A 25,399-nucleotide genomic window follows, 5' to 3' on the forward strand; every position below is an offset into this window, starting at 1 on the left:
GAGATTATGTCTTAATAGTTTGAAGGACGAAATCCCTTCAAGTTGGAAATCTTGACGCCATTGAAAGATATGGTCTTGAGATTCAACATGGTAGCAGTCCGAAAAAGCAGATACGAAAAAGCAGTCCGAAAAAGCGGAACTGAAAAAGCAGGCCGAAAAAGCAAATCGGAAAAGCAAAGCAGAAGGGGCAGCATTGAAGAAAATTATTACAGCCATCTACAACCAGATTCCTTTATTAGTATTTTTTTTTTAGGTGTTATAAGTTTCAGCTGTAAGTGTGCATTACACCAGCATTATCATTTTGTAATCCATGTAAATGCCAAAAGTCTTGGCCATATTTCATGAGCATTGTATTAGAAATTTCATTGCAAATTAAGAAGATAATAGTTGCTGGTGTCATTTAAGCAATTCAATATCATTATTTATCAGCTAGTTAGTTTGCATACCAACTGTTTGTAAAAATGCCAGTTGGCTGTAGGTGTTCATTTCTCATGCGTAGATCATATATATGCACTGAATATTGTCAAAATTAGTAGCACACTCATGTTAGGCCATTGTGTAAGTGCATTTGGAATCTTCTAGCACAAGGTTCTCATTGATACAAATTGAAAAAAGAGTCTTTTAAAGCCAGCTGAAATACTATAGTAGTCATACGTCCCTTGCATGTGAATTGTTTGATGAAATTGTTTGAGCTTTCATCAGCATTTTTGAGAGTAGATTTGAGGAGGGCCATTACAGTGGTATCAGCGCTTGCTTGCAAAGTGTTTGACAAAATGTCAAACTACTGAAGTATAAAGATTTTTTGGTGTTTGAAGAAGTTATAACCTGTTGGGGTTATTACACTATCATCCATAACTTCATCAAGAGGTCGAACTTGATGAAAATCATCCCACTTGCATCCAAAACATGCTAATTGTCTTCACATTCCAAGACGTGCTTGCTGTGATGTGAACCAGATTCAAGTGGAAATTTGGAAATATTAAACATTCCACTCTCTAGTTCTTCTTGTACCGTTAGTGATGAGGTAGCAGTAACGCCAATTACTCTTCATATTATGCTTCTATCATGACAATTTCCTCATCACCTCATGTTTCTTCTTGTGCAGTTACTTCTAAAGGCTCTTTTTGGATCTTGTGTAGTTGATCTAGCACCAATTTTACTTGTGTTGTGGTGTGGTGTCTATAGTCCAATACTTCATCTTTTCCCGTGACACTCAACAATTCTGCAACTTAACAATAAATGCATGTAATTCTTTGTGAAGGATTTCTCCTTTTGGATATTTCTGTTGCAAGATCAGATGTTGACCAATTTTTTTCTTTCATGAGAGGTACTAAAATGGTTTTCTTTGTCTTGCAGTTGTCTTTCTTCATTTGCAACAACCATTTCAGTCCTTTGTGACGATGTTGCCAAGTGTTGAATATGACGTGTCATTTCTTGAAGTTCTTTTATGGCTTCTTTTATCTTGACTTCAACAACTTCTTTAGGTATGATGTAGTAACAATCTTCATCCACTTGACTGCTTGATTTAATTGTACTATCTTATTCTTCCTTCACAACCCAATGATATTGTAATGCTTTGTTCATTTTTTGTAGGACTAAGATGCTCATTCTAGATGCATTTTGTTGGTAATTCTGATAATCTGAACTGACATCTAGCTTGGTTGATGACCTTTTCATATATTGGATAAGCAAATTTTCAAGTGAGGTGCATTGTGAATCAGAAACTAATACGGCTTTTATCAATCTCAATCCAACTCTAAATCCTCAACTTGAATCATGAGAAATAATCTTATGCATCTCAATTATCATTGAGCCTTATGTAAAATTTCTGGCTTTGGAACTGACTAAAAGAAGATCTTCTCTTGTGACACTACCTCTATCTTTGGCAAGAAGGTCAAGCAATTCATCTCATCATGCTTGGTAGTCTCTCATTAGTTTGGCAAGTCCTTGGTGTTGGTTCCCAAAACCACAGATTGGAAATCCAAGAGTTTTGCCAATTCTCCAAGAGGATTACTTAATCAGTTTTTTCCAACAAACGAGAATAATCTCCTGATTCACTTCCCCTGCACTTTAGGCTTCCCTAAACCTAGGTGGGTAAATAGACCTTAAACCTCAATCACTTGGTTCAAAGCTTTTCTATAGCGAATCTAAACTTTGTGAGTTTTTAAGTTGGCAAAAATCTTTAAATTCGATAAAAAAAAGTTATATGAATGCTTGTAAAATGAATATTATTTGAATGAAAGAAATAGTGTTTATGAGTTATGGATATGGGAAAATATTGGACTTCAATGCCTCAGACATTAACCCACTTGAACAAAACAAGTTGCAGACCAGTCCCTTATCCAACCTTGGGTAAATAGAGTCAAATGTTTTCAAGATCCTTATATACAACACTGAGAGACAGTGCTATACCATCCACTACTTTATAGACCAAAGCTTCAATTTGCAACACAACACGTAGTATAATTGAATTTAATTTCTCTGGGGAAACCAATTAGATAAAATTCACATAGACAACATTTCATATTCAAATTCTGATAACCAAAGACTTGTATTGAGATCAACTTCTTCACTGTTAGTAGCAATTGATCTTAAAATCAATAATGACGGGGGATAAATCTGAACAAAATACTTTTAACTTTTATTTTCAAGATGAATAAGAAAACAAGGCTCTTGCATAATATTTGAAAAGTGAGTACAATTAGTCTATCCTTCATTTATAATATTCAATATACCAAAACTGCAAAAGAAATATTCTATTCCTCCTTATTTCTCTTTATATATCTCATTGTCTGTTCTCTCCTACCATTTTTAGTGTCATGCTCCTTTCCCTTTTTATATTTCATTCATGTATGGGTGTGACCATTTGCAATAAAACATTGTTTCCTTTCATATAAGAATCACACCTCTTTAACTTTAAATTATTTTCTTAATCTCATCCTTTTCTATAAGAGAACATCTAAATTACAAAAATATACTTAAGGAACATGTCTTTAATTAATATTGTATCTTTTGCTGCCGTAAGGTATTAGGATATCTTTTGCATATATTACCAAATTTTTTCATGCTCTCATCTTCTTCAAAAACTATTAGGCTTTGTATCATATTGTGATTTGTCAAACTGTATATTTAGACTTATTATATTCGATCATCTTTTTTACCATATCTATTATTTTTTGATCCAATTGCTTCATACTTGTTCTGATGTGGAATTTTGGATATATTAATAACTATTCGCTGGTTCACTCTTTTTTGTTTTTAATCAAACTTTATTACTGCTGCTTTACAAACAAGTAATGTGACACCTTTTCTCTTAAATTGCTCTCTACGGGTATATGTAATATCCAAATTGCTCTTTATGATTGCTGCATATATCTGCTTCTACCATTTCATTTCCATTTTCATCTTGATTATCGCTAAGTCCATGCGCATTGGATATTGTCGGTGCTGTATTCTAATTTCAATGGAGGTCAAAGAAATGTTTCATGTTTAACGCTGCACGTCTTTTATATTCCATGTCACTGCTTGTACAGTCCATTGACTACATTCTGACAGGCCTTGCAATATTTGGACTGCTCATTATAATCCTTGCCATCTATTTTTGCTTATCGAGCGTTCACCAATTGTGGATTGGTGTCTGTTTGCTCGTGAGTTGTCCCCTTCGTAACTTACTGCTATGTCTTTATTGGTAGTCTCCAATAAGTAGAGTGCTGTTATAAATAATCTCTGTTCCTTTCAATTGTTTTGTACATCCCATTCAAAAATATACGTCACTGCAATATATTTACACATTTGCATGTCTTGACTTTTCTCTTGCCGTAAATTTCAATGGTGGAGATCTTTTAACTGACGTGTCTCAGCATATTGTTGATGGCATATTACTAGTGACGTGGCAAGTTCTTTATTTGACTTGTGCTGCTGCCAATGCTCTTCCATCACCTAGCGATAGTCAATACTTGATAATGTAATGATACAAATATGTATTAGAATAATCTTTAATGCTCACTCTTGTAGCTTATTGTAAATATTAGAATGTTTCTAATATTTAGGTGTAGTCTAGAATAGAATGTTTCTATTCTATTCGATTCTCCTTTTGTATATATTGATCGTTTTGATCTCTGTTTAATATCAAGTATTCTGCCATTTACCTTTGTAACATGGTATCAGAGCCAGTACATTATTTTGAAAACTTATAATTTCTTTTGAAATTATTATTGCATAAATTTTTCGAAATTATTTTGTGCATTTCTTGGTGCTCGTTCTGAGAAACCCACCTAGGGTTTTTGGTCTATAGAAAAAATCCCGAATTCGGGTCTGTTTGCAAATCCCAAATTCGGGTTTGTCTACAAATCATCTCTGAAAATCGCATCCATTTTTTGGCGATCTCTTTGCTCTCAAAATTGTGTCCATTTTTTTTTGGGGGCCCTTGTGAGGTAAGAAAACGGATTTCAGAGCACTTGTTCTGCGTCACTGGAATGGTTGCAACCTCCATTTCTAGTTTTGTTCCTCTGCGACTCTGGCCAAAGATCCTTTTTTCCAACTCGCAACTGATAAGAAACCCATTAGCTGTAAATGGGTCTATAAGGTCAAGTACCATGTAGATGGTACCTTGGACAAATACAAAGCTAGACTTGTTGCTCAAGGATTCACCCAGCGCAAAGGCATTGACTATGAGTAGACATTTGCTCCGACAGCCAAGATGAGCACTATTCGCATTCTTCTTGCCATTGCAGCTCAGTATGGTTGGAAAGTTCATCAGATGGATGTGAAGAAGTCTACATGATGCAGCCCCCAAGTTTTAAGTTTGCTGGTTCAAAACCAAAAGTATGTAGACTCCAGAAGGCCATCTATGGTCTTAAACAGGCTCCTAGGGCTTGGTACATAAAGATTGATCAATACTTGGTTAATTAGGGATTTCAATGCAGCCCGTCAGATAGTAATTTGTATATTAAACACTCTGGTAATGATATTCTTTTGCTTGTTGTCTATGTGGATGATCTGATCATTACTGGGAGTTTAGAACATTTAATTTTAGATATCAAATAGGATCTATGCAGAACTTTTGATATGACCGATCTTGGATTGCTTCATTATTGTTTAGGTATTGAGGTTTTGCAGACTGACAACAGTATTTTTTTGTCTCAGTCGAAGTATGCCAGAAATTTGCTTGACAGGTTTCAAATGTAGGATTGCAAACCTGCCTCCACTCCTATAGAGACTGTTCTGAAATTGTTCGCACAATCTGCTTCTCCTCCTATAGATGACACACTCTTCAAGCAGTGAGTAGGTAGTCTCATCTAACTCACTACTACTAGACCTGATCTTAGTTTTGCAGTCAGCTACATCTCACAATTCATGACGAACCCCAAGACTGATCATTGGATTGCAGCGAAACGTGTGTTACGCTGTGTACATGGTACTTCAGATTATGGTCTTCTTTACGCAAGGAGTACTACTCTTCAACTCAGTGGATTCACTGATTCCGATTAGGTTGGCTCAGTTGATGACAGAAAATCTACATCTAGTTATGTGTTCAGTATCGGATTTGCAGCAGTTACCTGGACCAGTAAGAAGCAACAGGCACATGCATTCTCCTCTACAGAAGCAGAATATAGAGGAGCTGTCAAGGCATCTTGTGAAGCAGTTTGGCTCCGTTAGATGCTTGCAGATATGCATATTTCTCAAGCAGGTCCAACTTCTTTGTTTACAGACAATCAGGTAGTACTCAAACTTGCCAAAAACCCAGTGTTTGATGAACGAACCAAGCACATCGAGCTTCATTGCCATTATATCGGACAGTTAGTAGAAGATGGATCTATTCAGTTACTCTATGTCCCTACCTCAGAACAACCAGCAGATATTTTTACAAAACCCCTTGGTCCTGACAAGTTTGTTAAATTTAGGGGATCTATTTGTGTAGTAAATAGATTGAGCATTAAGGGGGGGTATTAGAATAATCTTTAATGCTCACTCTTGTAGCTTATTGTAAATATTAGAATGTTTCTAATATTTAGGTGTAGTCTAGAATAGAACGTTTCTATTCTATTCGATTCTCCTTTTGTATATATTGATCATTTTGATCTCTGTTTAATATCAAGTATTCTGCCATTTACGTTTGTAACAATATGCTTTTAGACTTTTCAAAGTGCTGTTAAAATTTCAGTGCTTGTGAGGAAAGAACCTACAATACAACGGTAAATTGTGAGCCTCTTATTTGGGAGGTCTTGGGTTTGAATCTACTCGTGCTTGATAAATAATAATAATAAGTAACAACGCATAATAAATTTATCTTGGCTTCAGCCTCTTACCGATCAAAAAAAACAAAAAAACTTGAGTGATTCTGTCTTCCGTCTTATATAGCCAACTTCAAAAATTGCCTGATCAACTAGAAAACATTCTTCTCCAGAAATAAATGTTGAGACCAAGTATGAACATCATCACAACCATAATTGTTTATTTTAAATATACACCATATGCAAAACCCGAGGGATGATGTTGGCCAACAGTCCTGAAACGATCTTTAATAAGAACCGTCAGCCTAAACACAACAAATTCTGTCTTCTTGAAATTTCTCAGGAATATAATCATCATAAGCTACTCATTATATTAGTCACAAATGCTCATAACTCTTCATAAATCCTCCTTACTATTTGCTAATTTTTGTTTATGAACTCTTTGTAGATTAAATACTTCACACATCTCAAACATAATTTCTCAAATGGAGGCCCTAATTTGCAAAAATTAGGTGCTCCATCTGTGGCTCTTGTTGGGGACATATGTTCCTTGTGGGCAAGATGAGCATCCCAGCTTTCTCTGGGTGAAGTAGATCAGGTATCCATAGTTAACCTGATGCAAAGTGAAATTGGGTGGCCCCAGGCCCCCCAAAAGAGAACATTGATCCTTTCCTCTATCGAACACCCGGTTCTGACCATGCAATAAATCCTTCCTTCTGATCATGGTATGCGTTCCCTTCATCAGTTGCTTAGGATCAGAATTTGCCCTTTCCTCATCAACAAGAGTATTTGAAAAGAAACAAATTCCATGATCTTTTAGCCCCAACCTCTTATCCCTTCTTGTATTAGATGTGTCATCCTTATGCACAATATTGTTGGTTCTGCTTCATCAATGCAGTCTTTGGTATATGACTTTTGTGTTGCCTTTGAGAAGTCACCAGGTGCACTGTGGTCTTTTCTGAATGGAAAGTCCCTATAGTCATGCGTTTGATCACTCACACAAGTATCTCAATAAATTTTCTCTGCTTGGATGTCTCCCTGCACACAATTTACTCCATCTCCATACTCCAGATATTGTTTCTCCTCACAAAAAGGTTTTGAAGATAACTCATATTCAGGAAATATTTCTTCTCTTTTATCAGTAATCTGATTAGATAGGACATTTGGAAAATTTTCAGAACTATTCCTCAACACATTTTCCTCATTGTGTCTGCTTGACTTCATCTTATTTTCACATGTTTGATACAACTGCTCATAGGAGTAACTTGTGCGTGTTCAACTTTCTGAATACACTTCCCCACGTATATCTTGAGTCTAATCATCTTCAAAATTGTCACCAGGCCTGTTATCTTCATCCCGCTTGTCATTATGTGTTTGCTCATCTTCTGCGGGGTCTGATTTTTCTTTCATTGTGTACATCAATGTTTTATCTATAAGACAAGATTCACATTCAGAGAAGATTTCTTCATGCTGCTGATGGACTTGATTACGTAAGAATGTCTCTTCAAATGTTTCATCTTTCTGGAGTTGATCTTGGACTTAATTAAAACTTTGCAGAACATGCATTGATCCATCAACTTGTTTATTCTGGTGGATCGAAATTTTGTTTGGATGATTTTTCTCAACATATTTCCGGTATTCCATGTCCAACAAATCTGAAATTTCTTCCATACAGACATAATCCTCTTCCTCATTTTTATATTCCCTGCAGTTTATTTCCATACAAGTCTCATTGTGGCTGGATTCTTCTTCAAACTTTCCAGAAATTTCTTCTCCATTCAAATCTGGACCATCTTTAGGTTTGTCTCATTTTGGTATATTTTTCCTTGTCTTCATCATTTTCTTTTAATATCTGAAATTAGAAGCTTTAAATCAGGGGCATCTAGTGAGATTCGCCACTTACGATTTTTTTACAGAAATTTTTCGTGTGGATCTAATGGGGAAGGGGTTAGAAGGATATAAATCTACTCCTAACGGAAATGATATAATTGATACTGCTTTCATGGACGAATTCTAAATAAACCAGGTTTTGATTTGCCAAGCTCAACAAATCCACTGGAACTGAGGCAATCTTCCAAGCGATTCACTAAGATTTTTCATATCATAATGAACACCATCATGATGAACAATGGACATTCATGAGAACAACTAAGCATCCATAAAAAAAAGGGCTCAAACTGACTTTACATAGCAACTGATAATTTGCAAGATGAAAAAAGTATGAGCCACGAAAATTCTTCAAACATGGTTACATTCTCCATTGAAATCAAAACACTTCACCTAACAATTGAGAAATCGGAAGAGCACCATACAACAAATTGAAATAAACATGAATGGACCATATATTCAATGAAATCAAAATTTATTACTCCAAGTCTTACAACAATGTCTTCTCCTTCTCCTATCCTACTTTTGTAAGTAGCAAGAGCTCTTCTCTAACAATAAGCTAACTATGGATTACAAATGAGAAGACATGGTCTTTTATAGAGCTCCTTCCACAAATGAACAACCAAGATTGATTTGAAATAAATGGACAAGATTACAAGATGGACTGTAATTAGGGTTTTACTAACTATAGCTTATGTGACACTATAAAGCGAGATCGAGCAGACCATTGAGAAAAAAATATGCCTACTAGTAGGAAAGTGGGGTCAAGTAGAGCAAGGAGGGAACATGTTCACTAATTGTTTAATAACTAATTGCTCAATATAGGTTGTTCTTTATTCCTATCTTTGAGTTTGAATTGAGCGAATTTGGACATATTGACCTAAAGTCCTTGATTACCCTGTGAAGATGACTAGGCGCCATGTTAGCATGCTGGATGCCATGTAGACTCAATAACTCATCACAAGCAATATTTTCTATCTACATCATTTTGTGACCAAGTTACCAACTCTGCTTAACTCTTTTGAAACTATCTCTCCTCGATCATTTTCTTCCTTCGATGATCTACTTTTAATGCAGTCCGTGGATTGGGGGCAATGAAATATGACATATAGCTTCGAATTACTAAAACAAAAAGAACAACAATCTAGTGAGGGCATTGAGACAGTTGTGAAAATGGCTCCTTTTTATTAGGATAATATCTTTAATATCTTTATTAAGATATTATCTCCTTAGTTAAATACTTTCAATAATCGTCAACTACTTGTCTGTAGTCTATCTTTTAGTCTAGATAAGAATGTTTCTATCCTGTCTCTTTTGTCTTCAGTCTAGATAGGAATGTTTCCTATCTTGTCTTCAATTTTGTTTCTAATTTCATCTTCAATCTACAACATCCTTGTATTTCTTTATTGCAAATCCCGCCTAGGATTTTCAGCCTAGAGAAAATCCCGAATTCGGGATTGCAAATTGTGTGGCATTAATGGTCTTTTTTTGGGGGCCGAACTTCTCTGCAAATCGTGGCTTTCCGACTAGACCATCCGCGTCTTTTCTTGGTCAGTCTACATCCCAACAAGCTCACGCACAGTCTATAGGGCTTGAAGTTGTGAGTTTTTTGGCTTTTTTTTACTATTGTTTTTTTGCATACGGGATTTGGCTCTTTCGCTTGCAACAGCGAAATAGTTTTTTTGGCTCACACTCCCTCCTACACAATCGTCTCTAGTTGAGGGGCTCTTTCTGGAACAAAACCGACCATTTTTATCAACAATCCGCCATTTCTTTTGCAACTTCGACCTTCCAAGCCACCAGCTAGGGTTTTGCCCGAAACCCTAAGTTTTGGGGTCAGAAAATTTTTCTAATCACATATTCTTGGTGGGTTTTTCAAGATCTCAAATGGCTCTTCATCAGATTTTTGTGGGTACCTTGTTTTTTGTGCCTCGAATTTCAAGCCTACGGATTTGAAATCCGACTTTAGATTCTTTCTGGGTTTTGTATCATTTCTTTTGGGTACTTGTCAATTTTTTTTGGGTCAGCTAGGAATTTGCTTGAAATCCGTGCCTATTGAATTTCAATCTTGAAGTTTGTACCTAAATTCTTCAAAATGGCATCTTTGACTACTGTGATGTTGGAGGATAGTCTACGATTCAATGGCCGCAATTATAACCATTGGAAGTAGTGCATGTTGAAAAAAGAAAAAAACATTTGGCTGCCCAAGTAATGCAAAATGCTTCCTAGCCAACAACACAAGTTGTCGAACTTCCTGATCAAGGCAAAGCTGCATTTTTCGCCTTCTGAATCTATTTCTGTTTTTCTGGGTTTGTTGATTTTCTCTTTAAAAATCATTTCATGTTGTTTGTAATATGCAAGGTTGCGTGAGATTCTCGGTTTTACCGTTTTTTCCACAAAAAACGAAGTTTTGTAATTGCAATCTGATTTGAGTCATAACACTCTTCTGGCAAAGCTTCTTGGTTTCAGCATTCTGTAGATCCAGATGTCGTCAGTAGAAACTTTGTAGCTGACGGTTTCATGTTGTTGGTAAAGATTTTGTAGTCGACGGGTAGATTAGGATTATTATGTAGCCGATGGACCCCTTCAGGAAGGTTTGGCGGGAAGTATTTATACCCTGTCTAGGATCATTGTAAACCATTTGATCTTATCTTATCATCAGTTATGTAATCTCTTGGCATATTCGAATGATAAAGGGAGTACTGCTGTTGCTATTCTTGTTCATTATTTGTGTGCATTAACTCGTTTACTTTATGCGGTAAACATTTGGCGCCGTTGTCGAGGAACTCGGGTCACCCGTGTGACAGGTGGGAATACTCACCACTATACTACGACGACTTTTTGTTGTTTTGAAGTCGCCAGGAGACGACTTTTCTTTTGGGGGGGATGATGTTGTCGGTAGAAACTTTGTAGCCCATGGGTTCATGTTGTTGGTAAAGATTTTGTAGCCGACGGGTAGATTAGGATTATTATGTAGTTGATGGACCCCTTCGGGAAGGTTTAGTGGGAAGTATTTATACCCTATCTGGGATCATTGTAAACCATTTGATCTTATCTTATCATCGGTTATGTAATCTCTTGGCATATTCGAATGATAAAGGGAGTACTGCTGTTGCTGTTCTTGTTCATTATCTATGTGCATTAACCCGTTTACTTTATGCGGTAAACACCAAGGAGGGTCTCAGTTATCCTAGAATGTTTCGACATCCGTACATTGACCATTAAGGGAGGGTATTAAGATAATATCTTTAATATCTTTATTAAGATATTATCTCCTTAGTTAAATACTTTCTATAATGGTCAACTACTTGTCTGTAGTCCGTCTTTCAGTCTAGATAGGAATGTTTCCTATCCTGTCTCTTTTGTCTTTAGTCCAGATACAAATGTTTCCTATCCTGTCTTCAGTTTTGTTTCTAATTTCATCTTCAGTCTATGTTGTTTCTAAAAGAAAGAACGTCCTTGTAGTTCTTTACAAGGAACACATTTGTTCCTCTGTTAATTAATCAATCATACGGAAATCTGTTAATCTGCCAATTCTTGAATCTCGTAACACTTTTCTTGTATTAGTTCTCCTTTTGCAAAAAACTGTCAGCCTTTTGTCCAAAACAGTCTAGTCAGATATAGTGCAGTTTGTTTCTAGCACCAAGTGAAAATCAGAGAAGTGCATCATATTCTTATTTTTAGGGAATAGCCCACCTACTCATCTTCCACTACCTTTGTCACTTTCTTCCTGTTTCCAATGGGAGTTTTGGGGTTCAAATGGCTTAATTATGAAGTCATTTATGGTATATCAGTTTGCATCAGGCTGTATGTATATACTGATATTATACTTCAACAATAAAATTTGAAAACTTTTTCTGCCATCGAATTTTATGAGTGGAAAGATATTACTTCTTGCAACTGCCTTTACTCTTCTTTGTTTTAAGTTTATATTACCTTTTTCTGGTTATAGAGACTGTTTAGTGCATTAGTAATCTTTTGAATTCTTTAACCTATGTATTTTTAGTTGGAGTTGAGTGAAGCATACCGCATTTGTCTTTGTTACTTTTTGTAGTCAATTACAATATTATGAACTACATATTGGTTGATAGTAGGCATTAGTAAACATTTCATTTGACTTTGTGTTTTTTTGTTCACAGAAACAGTCCGAGTCGTATTTTGTTGCAATATATCACTATTAGCATATGTACTTCATGTGACAATTTAAAAATAACTCGAGACTTTTGTTGTAGGTTAGGAACTTAGGAAGGAACTAGTTCAAGGTCAGAATATGTGTCTGCATTTGAGGAAGTGGAAAATGTAATTGTAGCTAATGAATGGATATTGTGGCAGTCAGGTCATGGCTTTAAAAGAAGACGATCATTTTGAAATAAAGTCGTACATACTCGACAGTCTAGAAGGGGAGGTAGATCCTGAAAGACAAGAACCTTATGAAAAAGAGAAGATTTATCCTATTTATCCATCAAAAGGCCCTTTAGATCCAAAATATATTGGAGAATGCATTAAGAGGTGGGATCTATTCTAAAATCTTTTTGTAGATGTTATCAATGATATATTGATTAATATGTCATCTCAAGAGAAAAATCTGGGTAGCAATCATATATGGTCTAAAAATTTATTGAAATTGAATGGTTTTGTATGAAATTTATTAAATATTTTGACTTTCCCATGTTCCAATTGCATATTCTAATTTGAAATTACATGTATTAAATTAAATTCTTGAATTCATCAAATTAGTTGTATATAAAAAATTAATAATGTGTGTACGTTTGATTGTGAATTCTACTTTGTCAAAAGTAACATCAAGGATCATTATGTCTTTTTCAGGTAAGTCGAAAATTTCCAATTTGATATTAAATTTAGATATTGGTCCTTTTGTATAGGAATTTTTTGTTTATTTGAGCCTACTTTTAGAACCCAAAACATCTTCCTTCCTGCATGATTTGGATTTAATTGGCACTTTGGTAGACCACAATCTGAATAATGAATTCATAAATGTCCTAACATAAGTTGGTTTGTGCCCGGGTTTGAGTACACAGGTATAGGGTTTACATATGGTGTTTCAAATAGATTTTTCAATCAATCAGGAAGCAAAACAGAGTTCACTAGCTCGTATGGACAAACTAGGAAGCTCAGGTCTATCTCCTTTAAACATTGGAAGGAAGATGATCTACTAGGATCAAGAAGGCTCAAGTGCTAGGTGGATGCAATGTTCCTTTGATAAATGCACTATGACTATGCAAATGAAATTGGAAAATGTAAGATCTAGGGCTAGATGGAAAGAAGATGGTTTTATGCATGCACAAAACGACTGCAGATCGACAGACACATTTTAAAATCAGATAAGAGAAGTAAAGATTTTAATTAACTTGCAAATCAAATTTTGGGCCGAAACAAGAGGTGTGCGTCCTAGACTAGGTCAAGGGCGCCTTGATTGCACTTGACCTGACTCTTTTCAACAAAATCAATTGCAAACTGCAACCCTTCTCCTGATCTGTTTGTAGCTAGTCTCACATGTGCGCCTCTTGTTCCACATATAGAAAAAAGGTGAAACAACTGTATACAAAAGGAGTTTTGCTAAGTCAAATTCCAATTTTGGAATCAACTATGAAAAGGTTGCTGATACATTGTAGAGGCTAGATCTAAGAAATAAGGTGTCTTAAACCTTGATGATACAATGCTCTTTGTGATCACAATTGTTGATGTAATAGTATGACTACAAAAACTTAAAAGGAGATTATAAAGTGCATGCTTTCATGAAGGTCGTTGAAGCTTGCCACGGTGAAGGACATGGTGGGATGAAATACCTTGGATGCTTGAAATGCTTGAATGCTTTTTATCACTCCTTCAATCCTTGATGTGAAGTGGATTGATGCTTGAGTTGAATGGATTCGTCTAGTTACCAAAATTTGTGGAAGTAGCCTTGTTTATATGCCTCTCCTACCCATTTTGGGATGGTAAAATCTATTACATTGTAGAGGCTAGATCTAAGAAATAAGGTGTCTTAAACCTTGATGATACAATGCTCTTTGTGATCACAAGTGTTGATGCAATAGTATGACTCTACAAAAACCTAAAAAGAGATTATAAAATGCATGCTTTCATGAAGATTGTTGAAGCTTGCCACAGTGAAGGACATGGTGGGATGAAATACCTTGGATGCTTGAAATGCTTGAATGCTTTTTATCACTCCTTCAATCCTTGATGTAAAGTGGATTGATGCTTGAGTTGAATGGATTCGTCTAGTTACCAGAATTTGTGGAAGTAGCCTTGTTTATATGCCTCTCCTACCCATTTTGGGATGTGAAAATCTATTACGAAGTAATTGGAAAATATTTGCTTGATATTAACATAGATGAAGAGATCAATTTATACAAGAGACTTAACGATGTTTCCTTAAGAAAGAATTGTGAAGAATAGAAACATTCTATTCTAGAGACAAAAAACTGAATATTAGAAAAATTCTAATATTTATAGGAGATTACAATAGTTAACCATTAGATACTAAACGGAAATAATAGAAATTATGTGTTATTGTAATACCCTTCCGTAATGGTTAATCTATCCAGAGCACAAAGTTGTCAAAAGGCATAAAAGGTAGATTTTGTTTGCTCAGTGTCCTCCGTAGTGTTCGAGATTACTTAGATCAAGACCAACTTGAGTAAGTCGAGTTGTAGTAGCCAAAACCACCTTATCGCTGTTGTGATATTCAAAGGTGGTTATCATATGTTGTTTCCACGTGCCATTATTGTGATTGTTGAACTTTTGATTTCCCTCGAGCAAAATACTAGTAAGAGATGCCATAGCACATTTTTCAGTGAAAAGGCGTGAAAATCTGTGAGGGCATGTACTTCGAGGCAAACAAACATAAGACCCAGAAAAAATAAAAAGGTATCCAAAAGAGAGCTCAAAAAACCTAGAAGGAATATGTTGTTGGATTCTAGATTTGCTAGCTCAAAAAATGAGGCACCCAAAAAATTGGACAACCTTGTAAGTTTTTTGCAAATTCTGATGTAATAATATTGATATTTGACCTTCAACTTGCTGGGAATAGTCCTTAAATATTCTGACAGAATATTAATTGTTCTTGGAGAATGGTGTATAATTCTGGAAATCGTTTTTTATTCTTGATATAAAATCGCTCAAGGTAGTAATGTTAGAAGAGCAGACTTGTGTGTTAAATGTGTGTCTTCTATCCACATCCTTGCCTCTCATTTATAGTAAACCCAAGGGGCATGTCCTTAGAGAGGACATGACCCTTTCTAGGTTGGCCCTCCATAAAACATATTTAATTTACCAAGATCGGCATGCCTAAATATATGTCTATTAGTTAGTTAAACTAACTACATTTAGGTAATTAGGAACATTAGGAAAAATTTCCTAAATGAAACGTTGATTTGCATGATAAATTAAAGTCTTCTAAAGGCTAATTCAACAAATGCATTACCAAATCTGTTCGATCTGAAGAAACAACTAATTATATTATCGGAGTTACTCATAGAATTAACACTCCCTCTTAACTTGATAATCATAATGAGAGATAACATATCTAGCACCTTAATATAGATGACTAAGCATAGATTCATACTCTATATCTATCTGAATCTTCTAAGCATGTGGTATCATTATACACATGATACTTTGTCATATACCTATAATATGAATTATCACCTAGTCTTGTGATAACAGTATTTGTATGGAATGCAATACACATGATAAAATTTGGAGAGTGATTAAATTCTTCCTTTATCCAAGTTGTGACTCTAGGTACTGACAAGCCTACATTACAATATGATCTTGAGTTAAGATCTGCCAGTTCACAGGATAAAATCCAGAGAATGACTAAATTCTTCCTTTACCCAAGTTGTGACTCATAGGCATAGAAATGTCTACATCACAATGTGATCTTGAACTCATCCGGATCTGACAATAGCTCTCTACTGTTCAGTACATTATCTCAGAGATCGTCATCTCTTATAATGTCTTTTAGACAAGTGTTCATTATCTCAGAGATTGTCACCTCTTAGATAATGAATACAAATGGTGAAGCCCATAATAGTCAATAGCCTAACAATAATAATTTTTAACACAAAATTATTTCATTAATAATTAAAGAATACAAATGTATTATAATTCAACCATACCAACTCTTTTTTTGAAGTGACCCATCTTTACTCGAGAGAGAGGTTTGGCAAGAATATCTACTGTCTGATCTATAGTGCAAATGTATTCTGACTTGACAGTTTTCCTGTCGTCCATATCTCTTACATAATGGTAAAGAATTTCAATACGCTTGGATCTGTCATGAAAAACTGAATTAACAGAAAACTTGATGGAACTTTGATTATCATAGTGAATGATAGTGGTATTCATGGGTTGATCAAATAATCCCACAAGTAACTTTCCAAGCCAAATTGCTTCCCGAGAAGCCATTGTAGCTGCAATGTATTCAGCTTCTGTGAAACTCTGTGCTACTGATGATTGCTTTCTGCATATCCATGATATCATTGCTGGGCCTAAACTGAAACATTCTGAAGTGCTTTTCCTATTAGCAACACTTCCACCCCAATTTGAGTCTGTGAATCCATGTAAGTTTAAGTCAACTTTCTTATACTTAAGCCCAAGGTTAAGAGTGCCTTGTAAGTATCGCATAATGTGTTTGACTGCAACCAAGTGAATCTCCTTTGGTTCACACATAAACTGATTTAAGGCATTAACAATATTGCAAATATCAGGTCTTGTATTTACCAAGTACATAAGAGATCCAATCATCTATTTGTAAATAGTAAAATGTATGGAGGGTGATTTTGCTGTTGCTTTCTTAAGTTTGTCTATATTAGTCTCCATTGGATTAGACATAGGTATGCAGTTCCACATGCCAAATTTCTACAAGATGTCTAATGTATACTTTCCTTGATTAAGTATGACATTGTCGGAGTTCTATCATTCCTCCAATCCTAGGAAGTAATGAAGGAGTCCTAAATCATTCATATTAAATTTTCTGATTAGATCTTTTCCGGTATTGATCTATAAGATGATCATCACTTGATATTAGTACATCATCAACATATGGTATCAAAATTATCATATCATCTTTATCCCTTGGATAATAGAGATTTGGATTAGCTTCATTTTTAGAGAATCCTAAATTGCTGAGATGTGTCGATTCTTTCATACCATGCCCTGGGAGCTTGTTTAAGCTCATAGAGAACTTTCTTGAATCTGTAGACAAAGATTTTAGGATTATGAGTTTCAAATCCTTTAGGTTGTCCCAAATATACCTCTTCTATAATCTTTCCATTCAGGAATGCTGTTTTCACATCTAGCTGATGTACTTTCCATCCCTTCGATGTTGCAATATCTAAGACTGCTCTTACAGACGTGTATCTGACAACTAGAGCAAAGGTTTCTTCATAATCAATTCCCTTCTTTTGAGAGAATCCTTTGGCTAAGAATGTAGCCTTATATTTTTTAGTGCTACCGTCAGCAGCATGCTTGATCTTAAATATCCACTTAAAAGAGACAACAAATTTTACCTTAGGCCTTGGAACAATTTTCCAAACATCATTTTTGATAATGGATTGGTATTCTTCTGTCATGGCATCCTTCCAAGCTGTATGTTTAATAGCATCTGAAACATTTGTTGGTTCTGATTTAGATGAGTCACTCATGCTTGTTGCATAGTTAGAAAATCTTTTGGTTCTTTTGCTCTCTTTGAAGGTTCCAGATGGTGTAGCGAAGTCTTGTGCTTCCTCTACAATCTTAATAGGCCAAAGTTGTCTTTTCTTAGGATTTTGAGTTTCCTCAAGATTAAGGTTTTGAATCTCACCTTCAATTTCTTCAATATTCTTTTTTTGAAACTCAGGAACATGATTTTCTTCAGGACTAAGTATATGAGAGGGATCTTTGGAATTTAACGCTCTTTTGAATGCTAAATCTTCTTCAAATATTACATCTCTACTAAGTTCAATGTTTTTTTGACCATGTATATAAATTCTATATGCTTTGGATGTTTCACTGTATCCAACAAAAATACCTCTTTTGCCTGAAAGTTCAAATTTAGTTCTTTTCTCTTTAGGAATATGAATGTACACAAGACACCCAAATATTCTAAGATGTCTGATATTTGGTTTAAATTAGAGAAGACTTCTTCAGGAGTTTTATCTCTGAGGTGGGAGTGAGGGCGCATCTGTTTTGAATATAGACAACAGTAGATGTGGATAGGATCCTCAATTTTGGTCAAGTAGCATAGCTCTTGCAGCTTCCACAATTGTCCTATTCTTTCATTCTGCTACCCCATTTTGCTGAGGATTATAAGGAACAATACATTCCCTCTTATTCCCTACTTTACAAAAATCTTTAAACAAATCTGAAGTATATTCCCCTCCATTATTAGTCCTTAGAGTTTTAATTTTGTGTCCTGATAAATTTTCAGTTAAGGATTTGAATTCTTTAAATCTTTTAAGGATTTCTTCTGATTCTTTATATTTCAAGAAGTAAATCCATGTCTTCCTAGAGAAGTCATCCATAAAGAGGACATCGTACAAAAATCCTCTAAGAGAAGGAACGTGCATAGGTCCACATAAATCTGAGTGAACTAATTCTAAAACATTGTTAGTTTTTCTAGTGCTATTTTGAAATGGACTTTTGGTGTTCTTACCCAGTGTACATCCTTTGCATATGTTTGAATAATCTTTATTTAATTTAGGTAAACTAGTAACCATCTTCTCCATAGTTGATAAGGCTTTGAAGTTTAGGTGCCCTAACCTTTTGTGCCATACTTCGTTTATATAGCAACTTCATGGATTAAGGCTTGAATAGGTTCTATATTTAATTCATAGAAGTATCCCTTTCTTTGACCAATCAACTTTGATTTCTTAAATGAAGAGTTCCTAGACCGTCAATGAATGCAACCTTATGTCCATTATCATCAAGTGCTGTAATAGAGATTAGATTTCTCTTGATTCCTAGTATATAGAGTATTCTTTTGAGATGAAGAGGAACACCCAACTTCAGTTTCAAGGTGCAGTTCCCAATTGCTTTGACAGAATGAGTAGAATTATCACCTATGGTAACTTCGTCATTAACTTCTTCTGACATTGAGTCTAGTACTTCTTTGTATCTTGTAATGTGTCGAGATGATCCACTATTAATTACCCATGCTTTGCTTGATACTTCATTTGATAGCACTGGATACAGTACATAATTTTCAGGATCATAGTCTTCTTTTGTCTTAGTTACCTATGTGAAATTTACTTAATGTTTTGTATTCTCAGGGCAGTGTGACTTATAATGTCCAAGTTTCTCACATTTGAAACATTTGACTTTAGATATGTCCCTCTTGAATTTGTTATTGCCTTGATGGGCCTTCTTCTTAAAGTTTTTCTTCTTTACTTTGTAGGAATTTATATTGAGAATATGAAGTTCTTCATCTCTAGTTTTTGATTTCAGTCCTTTTAAGTTGTCTAGATTCTTCTTGAAGGTAGTCTTCTCTAAGTCTTTTCAAGTCTAGGATCTTGTCTTTGGCACTTATTCCTTGTGAGAATGTTTCCCATGAATCTGGTAACCCATCTATAGCCATAAGTGACAGTTCTTTGTCTTCAATTATGGTCCCTATACTTGCAAGTTCATCTCGTAGACTAGCCACCCTTAGGAAGTATGAATTCATAGATTCTCCCTTCCTTATTTTTATATGATTTAGTTGCCTTTTTAGTGCAAGGGTTGTAGTTGCATTTTTAACCTCATATGCATTTAATAATGCACTAATCATATTAAATGTTGTCTGATGTTTCATTAGCATAGGTACTATTTCATTTTTAACTCCATCTAATATGATTTTCATCACTTTCCTGTTTCCTTTAATTCAAATAATTTTAGGAGGATCAACATCAGGTTGCTTGGATTCCTTATCAACAAACTGAATTACATCATTATCTTCAAGAGTCATCATAATTTTGAATTTCCATGCAACGAAGTGTTCTTTCCCATCAAACCTATCTTTTGGTCTGATTTCGTTGGCCATTGAAGGTAGAAGGATGTTGCTTAGATATTTTCAAATCTGATTGTCAATTTGCAGAGCCTAGGTTCGACAACTTGGCTCTAATACCATGTAAGTTTTTTGCAAATTCTGATATAATAATATTGAAATATTACCTTCAACCTTGCTGGGAATAGTCCTTAAAATTTTTGGACAGAATATTAATTGTTCTTGGAGAATGGTGTATAATTTTGGAAATTGTTTGTTATTCCTGATATAAAATCGCTCAAGGTAGTAATGCTAGAAGAGTAAACTTATGTGTTAAATGTGTGTCTTCTATCCACATCCTTGCCTCTCCTTTATAGTAAACCCAAGGGGCATGTCCTTTCTAGGTCGGCCCTCCATAAAACATATTTAATTTACCAAGATCGACGTCCCTAAATATATGTCTATTAGTTAGTTAAACTAACTACATTTACGTAATTAGGAACATTAGGAAAATGTTCCCAAATGAAAGGCTGATCTGCATGATAAATTAAAGTCTTCTAAAGGCTAATTCAACAAATGCATTACTGGATCTATTTGATCTGAAGAAATTGATTATTATATTACCAGAGTTACTTATAGAATTAACAAACCTAGATGAGCTCTCGAAAAGACCACCAATAATATGTAAAAATATTTCAATGTGGTACAAAAAATTAGGGTTTTGAACAAAAATGGCCCTGCTGCAAAAAATAAACCACAAAAAATGGCAGAAATGTGCAAAACAAAAATGACGTCAGTTGCAGAAAAATGGCCGTAAGAAGCATATATGATAGTAAATAATTTTGAAAAATATTGCTTTGATAATTGCAAACAAGAAATTACAATATTTTTTTAGAAAAGTTGAAAGAATTGGCTATGATTCCATTTACCAAAGTAATTGGAAAATATTTGCTTGATATTACCATAGATGAAGAGATCAATTTATACAAGAGACTGAATGATGTTTCCTTAAGAAACAATCATAAAGAATAGAAACATTCTATTCTAGAAACAAAATACTAAATATTAGAAACATTCTAACAATTATAGGAGATCACAATAGATGATATAGAAATCTCATTGAAACCAAATAAACATTACCCTATTTGAATTTGGGGTCGATTATTGGGGTCAGATGTGACCCTAGTTACCATTGACCATCAATTTCGGACGCTAAGTCCAATTTTGTATGGGGATGCCAGAAACATGCATGAAATAAAGGGGTGATAACTGGAAATGTATGTTAGAGAGACACAAGCTAAAATGGTGCTTGGGTAAGCAAGAAATTGTATGGGGATACAATTTATGATGTTATATTTAGGCCCCACTTTAGGAGTGTGAACATACATGCATATGATAACATAGAAGAAAGAGAGATGATCATGGGCAAGATTACAAAGAGGTAAGGCATCAGTAAGTTCAAGTGAAGAAGCCCCAAACTGAGGATCTTAGATTGTACAACCACATGCAAGAGTATACAAAACAAATACGGAAGACAAAAACAAAGGACACACAACAAAGGCATTAGTATCTAAAACAAACACTTCAAATCAACTATGCAAAATAAACAAAATATTTCAATTGCTAGTAGCACAATTGGAATGTTACTGCCAGAGTTGAAGTTGTCATATTGAAAGAGAAGGGTTGCACATCAAAGATGAGTGAGGACTCCATGATTTAACCAACTAGTAAGGGGGATCATGGTGGAGAGAGAAGAAAGCATGAAGTACACAAGTTAGAAAAGTGTGGCATGCTAGATTATCCATGAAAAAACATAGATCCCATAGGACATCAATTTTTTTTGTGTGATTACAAGATAAAAGAGTAGGTGAGTGGAAAATAATCTAGCAATTTGTGTTATGCTAGTTCAACTCATCCCAGGAGAGGTCTGTGCAAAGATGGATTTGATGGTTTAGCAAGTTGTGTTATGCTAGTCATCTCAAGGGTGACTGAGCAATGCATTGTATGCAAGGATATCTACCAAAGAGATTATCTAAGGAAAGCATTGTATTTGAGGAAATCCATCATAGACATGTAGGCAAGGATTATCAAAGGAAAGCATTGTATACAAGAAAATCCGCTAAAATATTGCAAAAGAAGAGCATGTAATGCATTGTGTCCAAGGAAATATCCTAAAAATGGTGCAAAAAGATAACCAAGAAAGCATTTTCTCCAAGGTAATCTGCTACATCGGTGCAAAAGCATAACCAAGGAAGCATTGTCTCCAAAGAAAGCCACTATATTGGTATAAAAGGATAACCAAGGAAAGCATTGTCTCCAAGGAAATCCTCTGTGTATTGGTGCAAAAGTATAGCCAAGGAAAGCATTGTCTCAAGGTAATCCACAATATACTACTTAATTAGGCTTCATACATGCTTGATTCCTTAAGATGGCAACATGAAGCTATGATGACACTTAAAGGAAAAGAAAAAGGATATGTATGTCAACCAAGCAGATATCCTTTAGGCAACAATGTGCATGCAACCTTAGTGAAAGAAGCATAACTCTTTTTAAACCAAGGCAGAGATAGTTCGAAAACATATCTTGCGATAGGTTTAAAGGGATCCTTTTTGAGGTATACATCTTACCTCTAGGAGAAAATCTTGAACAAAAAAAAATATCATTGACAAATGAGCGAAAGGAGAACCAGAATTCACCTTTTCCCCCATTGCTCGGTTAAAAAAGGCAATGAAAGATGACACACTTTAAGCCCCCAAGTAAGGAATTTGTTTACAATATATGTGCAATTGTGAACAAGAAAGAGGTTGTGATTGAGGACACGTACCTCTTGTATTAGACAGAATCCTGATTAAACAAACATTTCCATGTGAGAAAGAACATAACATAACAAACAAACACCACTCCACCAAGGAAAGTGGATCCTTAGAAAGGATATGAAATTGAGAAATGAAACCCTTGCTGCACCAAGTATCAAGGCAACCAAAAGGATAACACATTATGTACCTTGAGTGAGATATCCTTTATAAAGGATATACCCTTCAAAGCAAGGAAGAAGTATTAAACAAGGATGTAAATCTCCTGAAAATTAGAAAATCCAGATGCAGAGCAAATACGTGTATGCAAGGAAGGACTTCATGTTATAAAAGATACAAGTCAACAAAGAGAAAAGTGGATCCTTATGAAAGATAGGTAATTTACAAGAGAACCCTCGACCCCCAAGCTTAAAGACAAAGATTGGGACCTGTTATCTTCTTCACAAAGAGAAAATGAATATAAAAGCATGACACAATGCAAAACAAAGAGCCCTAAATAAAATAACCACTAAGATCACATTGTGTGGAGCAGCATAGCAGGCGAAGAGGATACTAGTACACAAGATTTTTAATATCAAGAAAGAGTAAAAGATTTGTTATTAAACAAACAAGATATGTGTCTACTAAGTCTTGGACAAGTTGTCTAAATTGAATGCACTCAGTAAGAGAATGTTTATTGCCATGATGAAGAAGACAATGAATGTTAGCATTATAAGATCTATGATGTTTTGTAAAATGATGAAAAGGAAATTGAATTTTGCTTTGATTGAAGGGGCCCAAATGACAAGATGAGGAGGCAGTTTGTGCATGTACACCGCCCAAGGACTTGTGGATCGATTTTGTGTACCAAGGTAAACATTTGGAGGTTAGAGTACTGCAAGCTAACTGTCAAACAAAGAATTGACTTCAACCTTGTAGAGTTCCCGATTGATGTTGAAAATGATGGTAGAATCCTTGATTCGGATTATACAAAACTATTACGGAAGTAATTGGTAAAATACCTGTTTGATATTAATAGAAACCGAAAGGTCAATTATACAAAAGAATGAGATGATGTTTCCTTAGGAAATGATCGTAAAGAATAGAAACATTCTATTCTAGAGAAAGCAAAAAACGAAATCAAACTAAAGCTTATTAGATATTTAAAATAGATAACCATTAACTAATAATAGACGACTTATCTATTATTGTAATACCTGCCCTTAATGGTTAATCTATCTAACACACCAAGCTGTCCTCTAAATTTGACAAACTTATCAGGACCAAGAGGCTTGGTGAGAATGTCTGTAGTCTGATCTGTGGTGAGAACATACTGCAAATCTATAGTCCCGTCTTCTACCAGCTGTCGTATGTAATGACAGTGAACATCCACATGCTTGGTTCACTCATGGAAGATTGGATTTCATGCTAACTTGATAATGCCTTCGTTATCAACAAACAGAGTAGTCGGTCCTACTGGTGACATCTGCATATCCCCAAGAACATCATGTGATAAGCTTGTGTATTCCACCTTCATGTTCATCCAAGAAAAGCATCTCTATCTCGGATTGGTTTCAGTCCATTCTTGCGAATTCCAATATCTGGTTCAAAAGGAGAGGCCCTAATTGTATTAAGATTAAGCTTGGTAAAGGCTTTGATCGTGCTGTTCTAATTGCTTTAATATCGAAATTAAAGGCAAGGGTAAGGATGGTACATCAACTTTAACAGCAAAGCATCTAGTTCCATCCATTCCAAAACTCACTCCCAAGGGAGTTAAGGCTAGAGGAAGGGTCCTTGAGGTAAAGACCATGGAGCCTCAAAGATTCAATTTGATTCCAATGATGATGAGATGACTAAGGAGCCAATGTAATCTATCCCTACAATACCCACTTTTATGGTTGTATCTGTTGCAACAACCCCTCCAGACTCTGTGCCTATGTTATATAAGTCTCTTTGTTCATTGTTGGGTATAACTATAGATGCATTGTCCACATAACATGCACCTTTTGAGGATTCAATTATGATAACGCCAACTTTTCCATCTTCTCAGCTGCTCTCATAATCACATTCTAGGATCAAGACAACAGTTTCAAGAGTGTGTTTAACACATACTCCATGTCAATTCTATCCATGGCGGTGCTGGATATTATCTTAGCGCAATTCAAGCTATTCATGGCTGAGGTCACTCGTAAAAGTGATACACTAGTGGCCATTCAAATAGAAACTCCTCCCATTGTGATCACAATTGCACATGTGGACTAACTACATTGTTCACTACATTTGCAACAGGTTAATCTTCGTTCTCTTTACCTCTATGGCTACGCATAATAAAACAGAAGAGAAAGAAGGAAGAAATCACACTTGAAGACTTTGAATTCAGATAAGTTAACTTGAACAAATTTCCACATTTAGTCATAATTGAGAGATGCATATTTTGGATTTGATTGTGTGCCATATTTCTGCATCAATGTTTTGAATCACACTCAGTGATCCATCATCAAGATCTGAATAGGTGGAGGAGA

At 35.2% G+C, this 25,399-nt stretch overlaps 1 protein-coding gene across 7 annotated transcripts in view; it reads left to right on the top strand.

Moving 5' to 3' along the window:
- Nucleotides 1–25,399, top strand: part of LOC149554205 (DEAD/DEAH box RNA helicase family protein) — a 315,874-nt gene that overhangs the window by 112,152 nt on the left and 178,323 nt on the right. For all 7 annotated transcript variants that reach the window (XM_089789445.1, XM_089789449.1, XM_089789446.1 and 4 more), the window contains one exon: nucleotides 12,457–12,629. In XM_089789445.1, the coding sequence (XP_089645571.1) occupies nucleotides 12,457–12,629 (173 nt within the window). The remainder of the gene's footprint in view (nucleotides 1–12,456; nucleotides 12,630–25,399) is intronic.

Source organism: Cupressus sempervirens, chromosome 6, assembly GCF_028749045.1.
Source record: "Cupressus sempervirens isolate cs-2001-9-10 chromosome 6, ASM2874904v1, whole genome shotgun sequence".
In the NCBI taxonomy this organism is placed as follows: Eukaryota; Viridiplantae; Streptophyta; class Pinopsida; order Cupressales; family Cupressaceae; genus Cupressus; species Cupressus sempervirens.